Source organism: Paralichthys olivaceus, chromosome 13 (genome assembly GCF_024713975.1).
Source record: "Paralichthys olivaceus isolate ysfri-2021 chromosome 13, ASM2471397v2, whole genome shotgun sequence".
In the NCBI taxonomy this organism is placed as follows: domain Eukaryota; kingdom Metazoa; phylum Chordata; class Actinopteri; order Pleuronectiformes; family Paralichthyidae; genus Paralichthys; species Paralichthys olivaceus.
In genome coordinates, this window is record NC_091105.1 from 20,110,569 (window position 1) to 20,130,138 (window position 19,570).

Below are 19,570 nucleotides of genomic sequence, written 5' to 3' on the forward strand. Positions count from 1 at the left end.
AACCCTAACCCTCAAACCAAGCTTTAAAGGGATAGTTCACCCAAAAATGAATGTTGCCTCATTACTCATCACTATGCCGATGGAGGGGTGGGTGAAGCCTTTGAGTCCACAAAACACTTTTGAAGTTTCAGGGTTCAAATCCAATGCAACTGAAGTAAATGGTGACCACTTCTTTAAGTGTTAAATTAAAACAACAGAAAAACAACATACCTCCATACTGCTCCTGTGGTGTCATCCAAGTGTCCGTAAGCCCTGACCTTCAAATTTTTCTCAAAGCGAGTACATTTACATCATGTTTTTAGTCTGAATTTCAGTGACACATATCCATGCTAAGATTCCTTCGCTGATATCAAAGTCCAATCATCACCCTAGTTCCTTTTCGGAAAGGGAAATAAAAAAGGAAGTTGAAGTCTGACCTAAGTGTTTGTTCTGAAGAAAGAGAAACACACACATCGCTGACCCTGCTGAGGCGTGGAGGAAGTCAGACTGCTAGACGAGGCTGCTCAAGGACGGGTGGATCACAGGGAAGAAGAAGGTGGGAAGAAGAGAGAAGGTGAAGCCGAAGAGGAATACAGGCCAGGAGACCTCCTACAAAACAACAGAGAGAGCAGAAGATGGGTGGAGAAGTGACACAGGGCTGCTGGCTGCTCCTCACACTATCTCTGAAAGGTAAGATTATGTTATGTAGAAGTACCAGCAACATTCATGATAGCTCCCACCTCACGTATAGATCAGCTGATTTATTTATTTTTATTTTACAAAAACAGTGTCATCCACTCTTTTAAGGAGAGCTAAGAGACATGATCATATCACCCCTGTTTCAGACTCTTGTACTGATTACTCTTAAGGCTCTGCAAGGTCTCCGTTTAAGCTATAGCTTATATTACCTTTTACTTTGAGATCCTAGGGCAGGGGCCTCTTGTAAGTTCCAGCGGGCCCGGCTGAGGGGACAGGGCTTTTGCATTCCGGCCCTGAGGCTCTGGAACAGCCTGTCTGAGGAGATCTGGAGCGTTTCAGCGCACATTTTTGTGCGTACGCAACGGTTATAAAAGATGCCCCTGGTCATTTCAGGAATCAGTGATGTCTCAGTCCCATTCTTTTATCAGAAAGCCATTCATGAATATTAATCTCTCTATTTCTGTTTTCATATACCATACTGTGTTTTTGATCATTGTTTCCACTCTATCTCAATATAGTGGTAGTTTAATACTAACATTGCTGAAAGGAACTGATACATTAACATCAATATATCTTTATATTGTGGTTATGATCATTTATTTAAAATATATTTTACAGATTTGTTCTGTTCCATCACAGTACTAATTACCCAGAAGTTTTCTCCATGGATATAAATTATTATAATGTGTTAACTCACATCTTATGCCCCTCAGGTATTCTAGCTGGTGATTGGTCAGTTCATCACCCCTCTGGTCCCATCTGTGCTGTGACTGGTTCGTCGGTGGTTCTTCCTTGTTCCTATGACTACCCCCAAAGTTCAAATGAAACCAGGGCAGAGGAACAGCTCTCTAGTCAGGTGATTGAATAAAGGAGGCATTGTTAGCTTCTGCAGGTCGTGTGTCGACCACGGTGTGCACTCTGCAAGGGCCAAAACCTGTGAGGCAAAGAATGGATATGTGCAGTCACAGGTAGTGGATGAACAGAAATAATTATTAATTAATAATTAATAACTACTGAAGGTTGCACCTTTTAAAAGAGGTTTGAAGACCTAGAGTCAAAAATAAAATAAACACAGAATTTATCATTTGGCAGCAACTATATTTATTGTTCTCTAATAGGGTGGAGGAGGTGATGAAGGGCAGGAGTATGAAGTGTTGTCCGAGATGTGGTGTCTGGAAGACAGCCGCTGTATCACCCAGAGGTATTGGAACAGAGGACACAGACATCTACAGCTAATTTTAGAAAAAAACCTAAGTACCTCGGTGTGTGTGTTTGTGTGTGTGTGTGTGTGTGTGTGTGTGTGTGTGTGTGTGTGTGTGTGTGTGTGTGTGTGTGTGTGTGTGTGTGTGTGTGTGTGTGTGTGTGTGTGTGTGTCAGGTATGTGTTCCACAGTGCTGGTATTTTCCTAGATCCATCCTACCAGAACAGGGTGCAGTACCTGGGACAAGCAGGAACAAAGAACTGTTCTCTGAGCATCTCGGATCTGAGACCATCAGACAGTGGAAGCTACGTGTTTTACCTCATCACCAGTCACCCCACACAGAAGATGCCAGCGCAGGGAGGTGTACAGCTGCTGGTGGCAGGTGGGAATAATTCACCATCACTTCAAATGGAACAAGGCATAAACAAAACATACCTTCACTGTATCGTTATTCATTCCCTAAAATGATAAACAGCAGAAAAGTGACGTCATCTGTAGTTATAAACTGAATCTCAACATGAACATATTTTAACATTGGTAGCCGGTGAAATAAAACTAAAGTAAAACAGAGTAACACTGAAAAAACTCCCATCTTTAAAGGGTTTATAGGAGAGTGTTTGTTATCTTCTTTGAAAAATCTCTTCACTTTAATTGTATGGCATATGTTTAATTGTCCCTATGGTTAAAACTGTTTATAGTATTTTATCTTGTTACATTTTTTGTTTTGGATTGTATGACTTGTTTTATTGAAAATCACAGTGTAATTTTTGGTGAAAGGAGCAATATAAACAAAATTATCATTATTATATTTTAGTTTATTTGATTTGATCCTTTATTTTCATGAACTGAGTTGTAATGATAAGTGTTAGGATCTTTCTTTTTTCCATAGATGATGATAGGAACCTTTCGAAGCTGAAACAAAGCAACAAACCATTTGGAAGTCTTACAGAATTAAGTGTTGTCAGTATGTGCTTTTTTAGAGAAGTAGAACTGAAACTGTCTCTACATAAATAAGCAACTCAGTCTGGTCAATTCCTTCTTTCCAATGAGCTTTTTATATCTTTGTGTACAAACTGCTTTCACAACCAGACATGTGTGGACAAACTGTAATTTGTCTTTGCAGAACATTAAACAAATGGGGATGTAGCAGAGGTTCAAGTATTAGAGCCTGACGAGAGCCAGTCTCACTTTGAGTGTGTGGGGCAGGGTAGTGAGTGTTTTGGAAGTGAAGCTGTTGTTCCACCACTAAGACGTCATTAGCAATTATTGAGAAATATCTGAGTGAAGTCAAACACTTGTTATTGCCTTGTTTCTTTGCGTTTCCATGTTGCGTAATTCCATAAAAACGTAATATTATTAACCAATAGGCCTAACAAAACAAAAGAAGACACATTCTGAAATACAGTAGAATAGAAATGAGTTACAGATAAGCCAGATATATGTCTTCATCATTTGTTTTCAAATCAGATTGTGTACTGTAATCGTATATATTATTACTCATGACAAAATGATTCAAACCAACACTCAGACTAATGAATCAGACTGAGGTCATGTCCTTTTTTATCTGGGAATATAGAGAACCAAAGTGTATTATTATAATTAAACCTTGCACCCAGTGGCTTTTTAAAATTAATATATTAATTCATATTCAACTTTAGACCTTACCTTTGTTGTAAGCTAAAACTGTTAATAATAATCTTATAGCCTGTATAATAATGTAGAAAGGAATAAATACACACCAGAATAAATATTTAACCAGAACTAAAATTTCAGGAAAAAAAGACAACTTTTGACAATTACATAAAGAAACTATTTTGATGATTGATGATTTTATGTCTACATGAATACATATAAAGTCTAATGCCGTATATTTTCTCCAGAGTCCTCCAGTGCAGTCTCAACATCAGCGAGTCCGTCTGGTGGCATCACTGAGGGCGGCGATCTACGTCTGGCCTGCTGCAGCCCTTCAGCCAATCCACAGGCCCGTTTCAGATGGTTCAAGAGCACAAGCGCCACCCCGAGCTACAGTGGACAGGTGTGGAACATCAGCGACGTTGCCTCTGATGACTCTGGCAGCTACTACTGTCAGATGCAGACTGGAGAGGGAGAACAGAACTCAACGGTGCTCGACATTGATGTAGAGTGTAAGTCAAATGTAATTATAAGATGTACATTTAACATTTTGGTATTCCATCCTTGGTACGAATCCACAGTTTTCAAGACTGTGAAATGTCAACTGAAGATTTCCCCTTCAGCAAACTCATCCTCTCATTTTTAATTATATTGAAATGTATCTAATTATTTGTTTAGTCATACATGTAATTGTAAAAACCATTGTAGAAAGAGCACCAGACAGTCAAATGAATTGGGTTTGTGATTTATTTGTTTGTGCTCGACATTCAAAATCAGGCAAAATGCTCTGGACAGAATTTCAATCACAAGAATTTCTATTAGTTTAATCTTCCGTCCTCACACATTTTGATAATTGAGTTAAAACTTATTACGAAACACTTACAATTCATTCTAAATTCACAATGTAATGACAGAATCTAAAAAGGCTTATAGCTGACCTTTGACCTCCCCATCTGTTCAGACTCACCTCGAAATACACACGTCTCCATCTCTCCGCCTGGAGAGCTACAGAGGAGCCTCCCTGTGACTCTGACCTGCAGCAGTGATGCTAACCCACCTGTGCAAACCTTCTCCTGGTACCAGGGTGCAGCGTGTCTCCCTGCAGCAGACAACAGTTTCCATCAAGCCAGACACTCCCCGGCTACATCCGCAGGCTCCACACTCAGAAGCTCGACCATCAGCACTGAGGAATACGGGCAGCACTGCTGTGTAGCACGCAACGGACATGGATCACAGACTTATTCTGTAACGCTCACTGGTATTAAAGGTAGGTGGATGAAGAGCCTGTAGCTGTGTCTCAATTCAGGGGCCTTCAGGGAGGTGAAGAACACATAGACCACGAAGGCCCACATGAGACGGTCTGGCCTACAGAGAATTTACTGACAGTAGATTAGTCACTTTGACTGACAGTAGGTGTCTTTATTTTTCTGTCCTCTGCAGAAGCGACCCCACCGAAGACCACAGGAAGAAGAGTGCTGCTCGTTGGCGTGTGCATCGGTGTCTTATTGCTTATTATAGCCATAATTGCTTTTCTTATGAGAAGGTGAGTTTTTCAGTATTAACATGGGCTATTTATTTATCCTCAGATGTACAGTAGGACATAGGTAGGTGGACAATATAAGTAATATTATCCTTAACAACAAATTGACTAATTTATAGAAAGTGTGTGGTTAAAATTATCCAGTAAGTGACACACAATTAACTTTACCAAAACCTTCAGTGTCTGGGTTCAGTTTACATGAATAAATTATTTATTGTATTTCAGCTAAATTAAATCACAGTTCTTATAAAAAATATTTCAGTGATGTAACTCTTTGTGTTTTGTTGATTGATTTGTCCTCTCAGGAGAAAGAGGTCATCCCACCACCGGTCGTACGTCCTCACAGCGACAACTGCTACAGAGGCTTGAAGACTCAGCGAGCATCACAAACATAAGACATCTTTTTTTAATGATTACATTCAGGACACTCAAGATAGGTCCTCAACACCCTCATTTACCTTCACACCTCATGTTGCCAGTGAAGCCCTATGATACAGATTAATTAAAGGGGCTGGTTCTGGATCAGGAGGTAGACAGGGTTGTCCGCAAAGAGGGTTTGATCCCCGGCTCCTCCTTCTTTTTGTTTTTTAGACAACTCTTTTTATTGATGGCTATTGGGTCGTGAAGAAGATTTCAACAAATAAGATGAAGAAGCTTTTTAGAATCACAAATTCTACCTGTAATTCTTGGATAACAATGCACAATGAGGTAAACTTGGCCTGAGAGGAGCGACTGAACCAAAGGAAAAAGTGTTGGAATATATTTTTTATCTCTGCGTTTCTTTGTTGGAGCTAAATGCCCCTGTCAAGAATTAACCAAGGAATCTTCAAGAGGAAAAAAATGTATTTGTGATTACTAAGACGGAAAATCTTGTGTTGCCCCCACAGGTTGTTTTTATGTTGATGTTACTTATATTATTAAAGTGGCAGGTGTGACTTTGAATACAGCCTCCGTTGTTCATTACATTTGCAGACTACAGATAACTTGGACCTGAAAGCACCGATCCTTTACCAGATTTTAACATTGTCACACAAAGTCCTGTATAAGCAGTGTCCAGAAAGAGAAAATCCTGCAGCAGCTTTTATAAGAAGCAGATGATGGGAAATGCAGTCACAATGATCCAATTAAAAGCTGTCAGCAGTTCATACCGTGTCACATTTCTGTGATAAGGCAGCAACAGACGCTGACCAGAGCCCGTGGAGAAGCGGACGAGGCTGAGAACCAGAAGGACAGTGACTCTGACGTCCATTTACAACATGTCAGCTACTCCTCTCATTAGTTTGTTGAAGTCAAAGTGTAAAAAGCTGAGTTGAGTCATGCCTCCAGCTTCTATTTTTAAAAGCTCAGCGAGTAAACAAGGAACTTCAAGTTCACCAATATTTTAAAGACAGTTTCATATAAATTTCAAGGGCCTTTTTACTGTACATTTTAAACAATGATCTGACATTTTATGCATCAGTACTGCACATTTCGCCAAAGTGTCACTAATTTTACATACATACATAATTTTACCTAACAATACATAACTTATCTGCTAATTTTAAAACTCATAACTACTGCAATTAGTGTGAAGCGTGAGACCAACAATTTTTTTACACATTATTGTCACCATTTAAAGAACTCAAAAAAACTGTTTATTGCATGGTAAAACATTTTAATAGCAAATAAATCATGGTATGGTGATAAAAAGTCAGACAATATGCCAAACAGGAGCATAATTAGATATTAAAACTATATGACAGTAGCCAGAATTGTTGTGTTTATGGGTTTGAGTTGGGAAAATAGATTATCTTAATTGAATAGTCTATGTTTATTCATTTATTTTGATTGGTTAATTTACAGCATAAAAATGTAACCTTAGCCAGTCTCAACCACAACCTTCTGAAATTATGTAAATAATACAAACCAGAGCTGCACTAATTACAGCGCAGACCTCCACCAAGGCACAACTGTCTTCATAAATCCAAGATGCACAAAATTCCACACACTCATAAATATCAGTTCCCTGTAAACCTGTTTGGTTGTTGCTGTTTTCATCGAGATCCATAACTTATTCAACTGTAAAATGTTGAAAAAAAGTCCATCTCTTCTGATCCAACATGTAATGACTTCTTCTCTGACCCATTCCACATCCTTCCACCATCTGTGGGGATCTTACTTCCAAAAAAACAACCCACAAACAAACTTCCTTGGTGGAGGTAATAAGTAGTTTAGACTGAAGATAGCCTATGAAGGAATTTATCAGTTTACCAGAACATATTGTAGGTGTGTATCTTAGACTCAAGGGGGCAGCATATCCTGGTTTGTCTATGGATACACTGTGCTGTACCAGTATTGAACCCTTCACACCATCAGCTCTTTTCAGACAAACAATTGAATTAATAAAACATATTGGCATAAAACACTATCATAATGAATACATCAAATAAAGAATAAAATTTTTACTAGGACAATTAATACAAAGGTGGGGAAGTAAAAGTCAGGGATGAGAAGAGTGTTGTTATTTGTTCAGCTTCTCCAGTTTTTACCCATTGACATCTCTGACGTTTTCATAATCATGGCTGTGCTCCTGAAACACAATCAGAACAGCATTACACCTTTATGACAAACTGTAATTGATCCATTTAAACACAGCAGGCTCCTCCTTACGTTTTTCTCCAAGGGAGTTCCACGCATCTTCTTACTTGAACATGAAAGAAGAACATCATTTGCATGGAACAATTCGAAACAAAAATTCCTCCAAATGAAAGGTGGGATACATATTCTGCATATTCATTGTTATTTCCTATTTCCTGTCATTTTCTGCTTGAAGAATGTTACTTTTCAAAACCCAGGAGGGGTTTCAGGAAATTCTCTTTCATGTTCCCTCAGACATTATGTATTGCATCTTTTTATTCTTTTAAATGCAGAAATTAAAACTAGAAGGGTGTTGTGTGTTTAACTTACCAACCCCAGATAATAATCATTGTAAGCAACAGCACAATGACAACTTTGACTCCAAAACCATGTATTGTATTTTCTAAATGCAGGCAATTTGAATCTGTAATCCAGATTTGTTGGAAATTTAAATTGCAACATTGTCTCCCTCATCCCACAATTATCCTCCCAATCAGGTCAGTCTGCAACATTAAAACTATTCTTTCATGCACCTTATGACTGTGGATCAATAATCAATGAGCTTTAGTCGCCCTGCGACTCACTGTCAGTTGGGTCTGTTTCATACACCATCAGCAGCACACCCATTGAGTTGCCTTCGCCCACACTGTTCCTGACCCGGCAAAGGTAGAGTCCAGAGTGGGTAGCATTCAAAGAGGGTAAAGACAGCACCTGTCCTGAGCCCACCTTGAGCATGGAGCTTAAGACGGAGCTGGTCAAAGCTTTGTACCAGGTGTGGTTATCTGCTGCAGGGTTGGCTGTATCGCTGCAGGTCAGACTCACATTGCTGCCCTTTACCAGGGGACCAGGACGGCTCATCTCAATCGACACATTCAAGGGAGCATCTGTAAGAAAGGAAAAAAAACCACACACACACACAACCACCAACCACTGTGCTGTTATCTACATTCAGTCATTCAAGAAAATAGTCCTGGATGATCCTGACTAAAGCAAGTCAGGCTGTGAAATCATTTTCATAAAAAGTTTTAAAACCTAATTTGACATTTTGCAATGGGGCCATATTTGTGCAAAGAATTTGATGATAAGATTGATGTAACCATAGACACAGCAGACATTACTTGAATTACTATTTCATAGTTATTATTATATTCTTATATTCATACAAATATCTATTGCATGTTAAGTTGTGTGAATTATTATTATATAATAAGTTGCTTTATTAAATATTAGTGTATATACAGTATATATTAAGAGAGAGAGAGATCTATAAGTTAAATTGCGTATCATATGTAGGATCTGGTTTGGGGTTTCTTATTTACATTCCTCATGGTTTTTGTTCCTATACCTGCTTGGTGTTAGATAGAAAGTTGGGTGTTAAACTGTTCTGATAATGTTATCTGTCAGTGATAATTAATGAGACTGGAGGAACTAAACTGTAACTAGCATGTCTGCTTGGTACCAAACAGCTTGGACATAATTCACACAGAGACATATCAGTTCTGATATTAAAAATATAAATGTAAATGAATAAAGATAATCAGGAAACTCCTGGTCTGTAGCGTTTCACCACAGACAGAGTGGATTCCTTCGTATAGAAAGATAATTTAGTCATTTGAACTGAGCATCACCTTGTGATTTTCATACAAAATACAATTTGTAAAGTGTGAACAAGAAACCAGGACATGAACTCTGGATATCACCACAAACATGTTTAAGTAACACTCAACCAACAATTTCATCATACATTACTTACACTGGACATCCAGAGTCACAGGGTCAGATTTCACTGACTCTTGTCCTTCATTAGCACAGGAGTAATTTCCTGAATCCCCTGCCTGAGCCTGGAACACTGGTTTGGATATGGGGCGTCCATCTTTGAACCAGACTATGCTGGGAGGTTGGTAGCAGGATGTTTCACATTCAAGCGTAATGTTTTCTCCCGCTCTCACTGAGTCTGGATACGCGCTGGCACTCAGCTCTATACATCAGTCAGTTGAATAAACAGAGATGATGAGATGTAGAAAAGCTATAAGCTCTAAGTATAAAATTTAATTGGAAATAATTTTACCTGTGACAGACAGATGCACTGATTCACTGCTAAAGTCTCTAAACCTGTACGTATCTAACGTGGCCTCGTAAAATCCAGTGTCCCTTTCCTGCACATCGTGGATTGCAAAGCTGCAGTTGTGCTGCTGGTCACCAAGTGACTTTGATATGAATTGTGTGATAACTTGACAAGGGTCCAGATTTGACCATTTACGTTTCTTCTATACTGTGCAGTTTCCTCCTCTTCGTATCTGTGTGAGCACTTGAGCTCCACCGAAGATCCTTTTAACGCACAAAGATTTAGGTTTTCAAAAGTCACTGTCCAGCCAGAAGACGCAGTTCCTGCACAGAGCACATGAGACATGTTGTGAAATGTTTAGTATTTGGTATTGACACATTTACATGCAGATTTAAACAGAGAATCATTTCAGCAAATGGGAACAAACGGCTCTACAACAATATTTTTTATCTTTAGGTTGGGGGAATTTATTTAACATCATCATTACACAGATTGACTGATTCCTTCTGTATTTGTCAGCTGGGCACATGCATCTCAACTTTACCTTACGTCTCCACTTCCTCCCACTTTCCAGAAATGAAGACAAAACATCTCAGATACTGACGTCGCCATTGTGAGCAAATAATGATTTGGGGATGGAGCTGCGGTTGTGAGGTACCCACCTCTAACAAATTATTTGATGTAATAAAATGTTTTAGTTTGGTCCCAGTCCCTTCCACTAACATAGAGCAAGGAGGGTTTATGGCCTACACTGCAGCCATTAAAGATGCTTTGGCTTCACTTTTGGGCAGCTGCCATGTCTTCCATCTTTATATATATTATATTGTTTTAACAGATCGCCCTTTGCTTTGGTACAACTCAGCAAATGAATGTTTCCTCTCAAGTCTGATTCACTGTGAAATAAAAACTGTTTTTATAACCATGCAAAAAAAAACTACCATCCTGTTTTTAAAATAAATACTGAAAAAGAATCTCTTACCCTCCTTTAGGATCAGAAGCACCAGCACCGTGATCATCCTCTCCATATCAGCAAATAAAATGATTCCGAAATTGGGGGACGATGAGACTGAACGACTCAGAGTTCTGCTAATTTAAAAGTTGAGATGGAATCAAAGAGGAGGCCCTGAGCCATGAGGGCATAGCTCTCTGTTCTACTACCTCATTACACAGTAGGTCAGCAGCTCCAACCACATCATTTGATTGGTTACACGTCAATACATGCAAGTGAGCGTGAGATGAGTTTTTCAAAAGTAATATAATGTTTTTACAGGAGAGAAAAGACAAGCATGTGTACAGAATTTAGTGGAGACAAATATACCCTAAGACCAAAATTTAAAGTAGAAATATGTAGAGAATGTCTGTCACTATTTCCTGCATCCTACACACTGCTTATTTCCCTTTTCACATGTATTTCTATCATTGCCTGTTCTTCTACAAATACACATGATTTCCTCATTTAGGTCAAGGCTCCCCTGTGCAAAAATATGGCCTCACAGACCTGCTACTTCAAATCTTCCATATAATTCATGGTCTCAACATGTAAAACTGAGTTGCCCAAGTGAATAAATCTCTATCATCCAATACAGAGAGATGGGACAGTAATGGAGACTGCAGGAGTGGATGTGTGTATACTCTTTGTGACCTTGTCAGGACCAGTATACCTCATGGTGTAGTCCTAAACCCGGTCCTAATGAGCTCCTAATTTCTGAGCTCCTGGTTGAGGTTAGGATCAGGTTTAGGTTAGGTTATTCACAACAAATGGAGTCCAACGTGAAGGACACTTTCCTAAAATGTAAGGATATTTTAGGAACGTAAGGACATTAAGGTAAGTACATTTAAGGGAGGTATGGACATTTTAGGAAGGTAAAGACATTTTAAGAAGCTAAGGACATTTTAGGAAAGTGAGGACATTTCAGGAAGGTATGGACATTATAGGTAAGTGAGGACATTTTAGGAAGGTAAGTTCATTTAAGGAAGGTAAGGAGATTTTAGGAAAACAAAGACATTGTAAGAAAGTGAGGACATTTTTGTCTGTCCTCATTTTCTGACACACCTTGAGAATTCGACGGTATAGATTTAATTTTAGATTCATGGACAGGTAGAAAGCAAAAGTAAATTTGAGACAGCTATTATTGGCTCATGTTGAGCCTGCTCAACCTGTTTTTCATTCTAAGAAATCTAGTCTTGTAAAGCAGGAAGATGTCCACATTCTTTCAGGCGCCCGGTTGTTCTTTACTCTCTACCTGCATTGACTGTGAGGATGGAGTGATGCAGAGAGAGGTGAGGACAGGGTCATTTTTCAGGAGAAACTGAGATAAAGAGATAGGTCTTGATACACGCCTTAGCGGTTTAGAGAAGACTTGTGAGACGATACACTCAACAAATTAGGACGTATGTATAAACCTTGTCAAATCTTCAAATAAGGAAGCTGCTTGTAAACCTGCTGCGGGAGTTGGATAATGATCCATCGGCTTTGATGCTCATTCTGTACATTTTAAGGTTGTTTTCTTTCCATTTTACTTCTTCTTTCTTCCATTAACAGAATGCTATCAGACTTGAGAGGGACGGTTATGGCTGGACATGTTTTCAATACTGATTTCCAAGTTGAAAATAAGAAATTGTTGATGCACAGTAAACAAAATACGAGTGCTGGCTTGTGTGTCTCACTCTGAATGGCTGCGTGACATGAGTCAGTTGAATGCTTTTCATGCTGGAAAATGTATAATGTATAAAAAAAGAGAACTGGGCATGGAATCACAAGTATGAATCATTTATTCATACTTTTACTAGTGTTTATAGATTAATGAGACCGTGAGGAGAATTATTTGATTAATATTAAATTATGTTAAATAAAAGCTTAATTTTACCACTTGTTTAAAGTCTTCGTCATGTAAAACAGCTACACTACAGTACAACCAAGAAAGCACTTTACTGTTTATCTGTCCTCTGGAATAGAAGGAACTATGTGCTGTTATATGTCGTATGTAATGTAATGTCATTTGAACATTTCAGGGTTAATCTTTGGAATAAGAGGGATTGCGTGTCAAAAAGAATGGAGAAGAGGAGGAACAGAGAGATGATGACAACATGGAAAGTTTTTCATATCTTCTTGCTGCTTCTGGCTCTGCTCCAAACCCCCACACCCTCCATAGGTAATGATTTCAAAGCAACAGATGTATTCCTGCCAAGTATCCACTCAAACCAATGAAAAGGGCAGAGAGTGAGACGGAGGTGCAAAATCCTGTCCCAGTGCAAAACTAAATGGTGCAGCAAGAGAGAGGCTCCCATACAACTTTTAGGGGAATTCTATTTACTAGAGACTTCTATTCTAACACACTTCCTCATTCCTCTGTAACACAACCACATACTCCTCGAACATCAACCAAGTGCACATGGTTAAGAATATCCTCATGTTTTTGAGGGCAGTGGGAGGATATTGCTTACATTCACATATTAAATGTGTCAGGCGGCAGGATTCACAACAACAATCTGAGGACAGTTGTGCGCAGTGTGTTGGGCAAGATTTCGTAATTTTTCTGTAATCTTACTTAGAATAAAACCAACAAACATTATCTCCTTGGCAGAGGTAATTTTACACCAGATTTTATATCAGATAATAAATGTACTTTCATTCTTTTAATATTGATTGAGTCAATAATTTACATGTTTCTGCTTTTTTCTCTTCATGTCTGTCTCATGCATCACTTGCATGTTATCATTATTTCAGCTCAAAACACCACCACCACCACCACCACCAGCACTTCAGCACCCAGCCCAGCAGCTCTCACTTACAGCACACGCCCAGCTGATGTCACAGTGGCGGTGGGAGAACCTGCGTGGTTTAGCTGTGGCGTGCCCGAAGCTTCTCCCAGTCTCTCGTTCACCTTTTATGGTAGTCACGGCAACTACACCCTCATCTGCCCCAATGACCATCTGGAAGATATCCCTGAGGTGAGGTGGTCACTGTCTGCCCCACTGTTTACTCCACTATCTATCCAATATGTTCAGATTGATGTAAATGTAATGCCCGCCCCCTCCCTGCAGGCCCTCTATGGAAGCTGTGAAGTGAAGAACGGAGAATCACTGGCTGTGTGGACCCTCAGGGGAACCTCTTTCTCTGACAATGGCACACGAGTCGTGTGTCGGCGGTCAGAGGATCCGGACTCACTGGCTGCTGTCCTTCATGTTTATGGTGAAAACTCTTCTGTCTCATTCACATTAAATAATTATAGTAACATAAATATGAATAAAATAAAAACTAGATGCATAAAAGGAAATGTCTTAAGTAACTTAAGTATTGCTGGTCTTCACCTAGCTGTCATCATCATGACTGGAAACACCAAACACCTGGACTGTCTCCCTGGTGTATGTCTCCCTTGGTTCATTTCATTCGAGGCCATAAGTGATTGTGGCATCAATTCAATCGAATCCTCAGCATGTCCATACAGTACTGGACTGTGTACAGTACACGTAAAAAAATCTTAAAGATCTTATCACACTGATATCTTAATTTGTCCAGAAAGTCTGATTTTAGTTATTTGATTCTAGGAGAAAGTGGAGACACAGCATCCTTTTTTATTACAGTTTATGGTACAAGTAAAAAAAATGGAATAACTTGCAGTCCTAGAATTCAATTCAATCACACTGTTACTGTGACAAATCAAAGCATATTCTGTGATTACAAGCTCTATAGCATCATATCATTACAAACACATAAAAAACAGTGGTCTTTCTTATTTAGATTTCATTTTTTTACCAGTACCAAGACTTGTTTTTGTTTGTGTATCAGTCCCCCCCCCCCCCTCTGAAAGTAACCCCCTATCTCCTTTGCCGTTGTCCGTCCCTCACTGAGTCCTTGTTCCTTCTCTCCTAGATAATGGCACTAGCTATGCCATTCTCATCGGCTGCACCATCGGGGGCTTCTTTGGCCTCCTGCTGGTGTGTGGTTTATCTTACACGATGCTGTGGAGATCAGATAGTTTCCGCAAGTGCTTCAGTAAGTATATATACAGTGCTTCAATTCACCAGCATGAAAACTGTACCGCAGCAATACATGCATTAGCTACCCATTGACTGAAGTGATTTTTGATATCTTTGTGCTTTCAGGGGTAAAAGAGACAGAAGACGATCTGACAGAGATTGTGACGAAGGACACGAAGAAGATAAAAAGCTGAGATGGAGATGATGTGGCTTGTAAACAACCCCTGTGATGAGCTTCCTTCACTTTTCTTAGTTGTTCTGTTTTTGAAAGCTGAAGTAAACCCAGATCCGAAGATGCTGTTGTCTGAAATGCATGAGTCCAGATCCATTGTAACTCTCTCTAATTGTGCACAATGATCACTTCAAACAATACACCAAAATGATTAAAATATAATTTCCAACATTTTCTGGCTCATAATTCAACATTCAGCTTCCTTTACAGTCCTATGTAAACTTTGTTGTCTTTTTTATAACGTGGGTACAGCAGTTGTATGACTATGTAGTTTTCTAAAAGTTGGGTTTTGAACAATAGAATGTTTAAATAATTTGCCTGAATGAATAGATTGCACCCACATGTTATTTAAACAGTGAGGAAGCAGAGAGGTTGTGAAAGTGCTGACAAAGCAATCCCAATAAAAGATTGCCTGCAGATGGTCAGTGATTAAATGAGAAGAGCATCTGCTCTGTGTGTCAGTCCAACATGACTGACAGCTCCACACAAACACACGAATGGAGGTTAGGAGATCACTGACAAAGGCTCCTAGCTGAGCTTTTAATAAAAGGTTGGTCTGCTGCACTTTCACAAAACGCCACTTGAGGGAAGCTCTCTCTTCAGAAATAACCTGCCGGTCAATGAGCCCTGCAGAGAAAAATATTCATTTTTTAAAAATGTAAATAAATAACTGTAAATAAATATCACAGATCATACAACACGCCATTTGTGCCCATGCTAATTGTTTTATGTATCTGAAAATATTCCAAAATCACCCTCCACAGTTACTAAAAGTAAACTTAGGGATGTATTTGATGTTTTTCGGCTTGTTGTTTGTACTCTGCCTTTCAATTTCCTTATAGGTTTATAAATCTTTTTATCACATTTTCACTCATTAACTCATTTTCTTGTTGTTTGTTGACCTTGCACATGAGAAACAGATAAGATGTTGCTGTCACTTTGTGGACCATGACCACAATACAATTGTATGATGTCTCATACAACCTGATGTACTTTTTGACATAGATTATGTGATTGTTCATATTGACTCAAGCAAAATCAGCCAGAATGTCCTGTTTGAATCATTCAGTGATTCAGTAAGCAATAAGCACAGGAAACCTAATCAAATTATCCTTCATTCAGGTACATGAGGTAAATATTGTGCTTTGTCACTGCACTAAAGTAAATTATTAGTGTATTAGATTTATTTTCAGATACTTCTCACTTTTACCCCAACATATATCAGTAAATATCTGTACTTTCTACTCCATTAAAAGTGTTTATTAATGAGATCTACATGTCTGAGCCAATCACAGTGGGCAGGTAACATTAGATCCCGCCTCCTACAGTAGCATCACAGACGAGGAAAAAACCTGGATTGGATTTAGAAGCAGCAGATTCAGCCATGATGATGATGAAGCAGACTGTTGCAGGAGGGAATAGAATTTACTCTGAAAGAAATGTTGCTTTTAATACTTTCACTATATTTTAATATAGCAAGTAGCTACTTTCACTCAAGTGGAAAAAATAATGTGGTACTTTTACTTTAGAGTTAATTTTTATTTATTCATACTTTTACTTAGGGAAAATGGTTGAATACTTCCTCCACCATAGCAGCACTAACAGGACAAAAAATGTATCTACATGTAATCTGCATGCACCATTGTCAACATATATTTATGTGCACATACCATTGAGTGGCAAAAACATCCTTTTTAGGTCTGACACATGGATTTTAATGTTCATATTCGTTAATTCTAATAATCTGAATTATTTTTAACCCTTCTGCATAGGATTACAAAATAAAAGGATTCATTAATTCCCAAGTTTACCAAATAAGAAAAGCAGCTACAATGCCTGCTATGTGCAACAGCAAAAAGTGAATAGCTAGGAGTCAGTACAAGAGTGAAGGGAGACACACTGTGCGGAGTGATGCACTGGTTACATATGTCTTTTGCTTCCCCTGGTGGTGAACTCAGGATTAAGACTTCCAGTCTTCTGGCACTGCTCCTTTGTCCTTCAGTCTTCTTATTGTTTTTATTATCAACCACAGGCAATTGAGCATTTAATTAAAAAGTAAATGAGACAAAATTATGTTTCCTGTTCAGTCATCTCTTCAAAATGGTCTGCCATATAAAATATCTCATTAAAAACTCAGATTTTAGACCATACCATCTGTTACCCTTTCTATATGTTGTCACCATACTCACTGAACATAACATTGAAATGCATAATAACTATAATTATAATTAAAATACTAGATTTTAAAGATGAACACAATTTTTCATTCAAATCCGATTAACTGAGCACATAATAACTATGACAACTGGTATTTGACTGACTTCAACTGTGATCTTTATTCCCCTGACTGTGTTGTGACACCTGATCAAGCAGCATAGGCAGCCAGCACACACACGCACACACACACACACACACACACACACACAGACACACATACGCAGCAGGACAGAATTCTCCCTCGTCTTTTCGTTGACACAACAGAAGTATGGAGCAACGTGTTGATTCAGCTGCAAAGCTACACCTCACTTCACTCCATGACGGTTTTTGTCCTATTCTTCTTAGTTCACATTCCCCAACAGCTGAATATAAAGTTATATTATTATTGGGATGATGCAGAGTGAGAGACTACATTTAATGTTTGCACTACAGAAGATCATTTAGAAAAAGGATATGTGAAGTATTTGGGAGTCACAAATAATGTTTTGCTTTTGTCTTGCTCCTCTTTTCTTAGCTCTGGCTGAGGGGGGAAAATGACCAATCTGGTATCACTGTCTAAATACACAACACACTCAGTCATGTGAGGACCAACTTACTGGGAAGGCTCTACATTCTTGTGTTTCCAAATATGACTCCAAGGAGGGAAAAAAATACAAGTTACTGTCTATTACCTAGAGGATCAATTATTGACCTTATAGACTCAAACCTTTAGTTCTGCTGTTCATGGACAAATACCATAAATACCATCATAGCAGAGACACAGGTGTTGCTATATGTGTGAGTGAATGTGTGTCCGTTTATGCGTCTGCACTGATAACCTACATTGTGCAGTGTGTTTTCTCAAGATGACCTTTAAAGGGTATATATACAAGACTTTAAACATTAACTACTGTCTATGTACAGGTACATTTAAGTAACAGTGTCCTGAGCAGAGGATTACGTCACACTCTCTTGTGATAGTCCCTTCCTGTGAAACTGTTGCACTGCCCACGTTTAGAGAACATGATGCCTCCGCTCCGATCGACAGCGATGTAAACATGACATCTGCATGGACACCGAGTGCAACACACCGTGACGTCGCACATGAGATGTCACTTTGAGGGCCTGGGTATTGCATTTTGGCCAGCGCCATTTTGCTTTTTTGAAACCCAGAAAAAAACATATTTGAGGGAGTTGGGGTTGAGCCAGACTCAGAACTCGAGGACAGTGCACACCCACCTACAAACGCGACCCACACTCGTGCCCCAATACATACCATGCCTAATCGTCTATTTCCCTCTAAATGAGACCATGATTTAAAATACGATTAATGTTCTGTATTGAAGAAGACTTAAAACTAGACATTTGGACCATCGGGAAGATATTGATTGAAGTTATAAGTGAGAAGTAGGGTCCTTTTCTCATATACTTCTAAAAATGACTTCAATAGAAACTAGAGACTATAGATTTTTGCAAACAGTGGAGTCGCCCTCTGCTGTTAATTGGAGAGAATAAAGGTTTCAAGCACTTCTGTGATGGCTTCACTTTCTGCATCTGGAGTCACAGTAAAGTCTAAGTCTAGCAGCAACCCAGTAGCTTTGATGAGAGACCAAATGGGAGGGGGTGGTATGTAACCTATTAGTGGATTTTTTTTAATTGTGGCTTGTAACCTTGCCAGCTTTTCCAGGATTACCAACCCTAGCTGGACTGTCTGGTACTGTAATGTAAAGTTATTCTAAGTAAACTGTAAACTAACTATGTGAACTGAGTAATGGGGATGAGGTGATAAATATATACAATCCGTAAGATGATACGTCTAGTGAAAGAGGCGGATCCTCTCTGTATATCCTCTATCCCCTCTTATTCTACCAGTGTCCTGTCATTGTCATGGAACAAAGTGACCTTCATTCAACCTCACAAACAATGTTCCAGGAATCTGCTGCTTCAGGCAGACAGACAACAGCAAACACACAGGTACACTCAGTGTGGCCTCTCGATCTTTCCACATTGTGTCGAACAGATTTCTCTTCTGCAGAATTACAAAGTGGATTTGAAACATTGTGACCATATTCATGCATCCAGGTTTTGATGGAAAATACAAAACTATAAGAAAAGTGTCATAATTGTACGTTGTGTGCAAATTATTGACATCAAATCCTCTGACAAAAATATATTATTATTAAAAGGTATTTTTTGAAATAACATGAGAGAAAATGACCAGTTGCCTTTTTATCAGGTGTCAAATTAAAGTATTATCACTTAGATATACACAACCCCACACACCTCGACACACCGCACACTGTGTCTATGTGTCTGGGTCGTCTATATATCTCCTATGTCCTCACAGTATTATCATTCCTCAAGAGGCCAATGCATGCCATGGCTTTGTCAGTGTGTGAAGAAAAGTTATTAATAGTCGCAGATTACCAC

General features: G+C 38.9%; 3 protein-coding genes and 1 long non-coding RNA gene across 6 annotated transcripts; 2 read left to right on the plus strand and 2 right to left on the minus strand.

The window, feature by feature from the left end:
* The first annotated feature begins 435 nt into the window (after positions 1-435).
* LOC109631945 (protein amalgam-like) lies at positions 436-5,993 on the plus strand. The gene is made up of 8 exons (XM_020091020.2): positions 436-669; positions 1,392-1,534; positions 1,797-1,879; positions 2,056-2,261; positions 3,760-4,023; positions 4,473-4,778; positions 4,952-5,054; positions 5,357-5,993. The coding sequence occupies exons 1-8, from the start codon at positions 615-617 to the stop codon at positions 5,418-5,420; spliced, it is 1,224 nt and encodes a 407-aa protein (XP_019946579.2). The 5' UTR covers positions 436-614; the 3' UTR covers positions 5,421-5,993.
* On the minus strand, positions 3,318-4,611 carry LOC138413484 (uncharacterized). Its single transcript, XR_011245841.1, has 2 exons — positions 4,479-4,611; positions 3,318-3,975 (listed from the first exon to the last, which is right to left on the minus strand). It is a non-coding gene; the product is annotated as an uncharacterized lncRNA (long non-coding RNA).
* A 2,168-nt stretch (positions 5,994-8,161) lies between the features above and the next one.
* Positions 8,162-10,757, minus strand: LOC138413554 (B-cell receptor CD22-like). Its single transcript, XM_069537628.1, has 3 exons — positions 10,712-10,757; positions 9,421-9,645; positions 8,162-8,551 (listed from the first exon to the last, which is right to left on the minus strand). Exons 1-3 carry the CDS (start codon positions 10,755-10,757, stop codon positions 8,232-8,234), a joined length of 591 nt encoding a protein of 196 aa, XP_069393729.1. The 3' UTR covers positions 8,162-8,231.
* A 1,115-nt stretch (positions 10,758-11,872) lies between these two features.
* Positions 11,873-15,115, plus strand: LOC109632095 (uncharacterized). 3 transcript variants are annotated; one of them, XM_020091219.2, is made up of 6 exons: positions 11,873-12,012; positions 12,745-12,884; positions 13,460-13,683; positions 13,777-13,924; positions 14,606-14,728; positions 14,839-15,115. In XM_020091219.2, the coding sequence occupies exons 2-6, from the start codon at positions 12,785-12,787 to the stop codon at positions 14,904-14,906; spliced, it is 663 nt and encodes a 220-aa protein (XP_019946778.2). In that variant the 5' UTR covers positions 11,873-12,012; positions 12,745-12,784; the 3' UTR covers positions 14,907-15,115. The 3 variants fall into 3 exon arrangements, with proteins under 3 accessions (XP_019946778.2, XP_019946777.2, XP_069393861.1); XM_020091218.2 differs by having other exon boundaries at positions 11,985-12,123; XM_069537760.1 differs by lacking the exon at positions 11,873-12,012 and adding an exon at positions 12,076-12,231.
* The last annotated feature ends 4,455 nt before the right edge of the window (positions 15,116-19,570 follow it).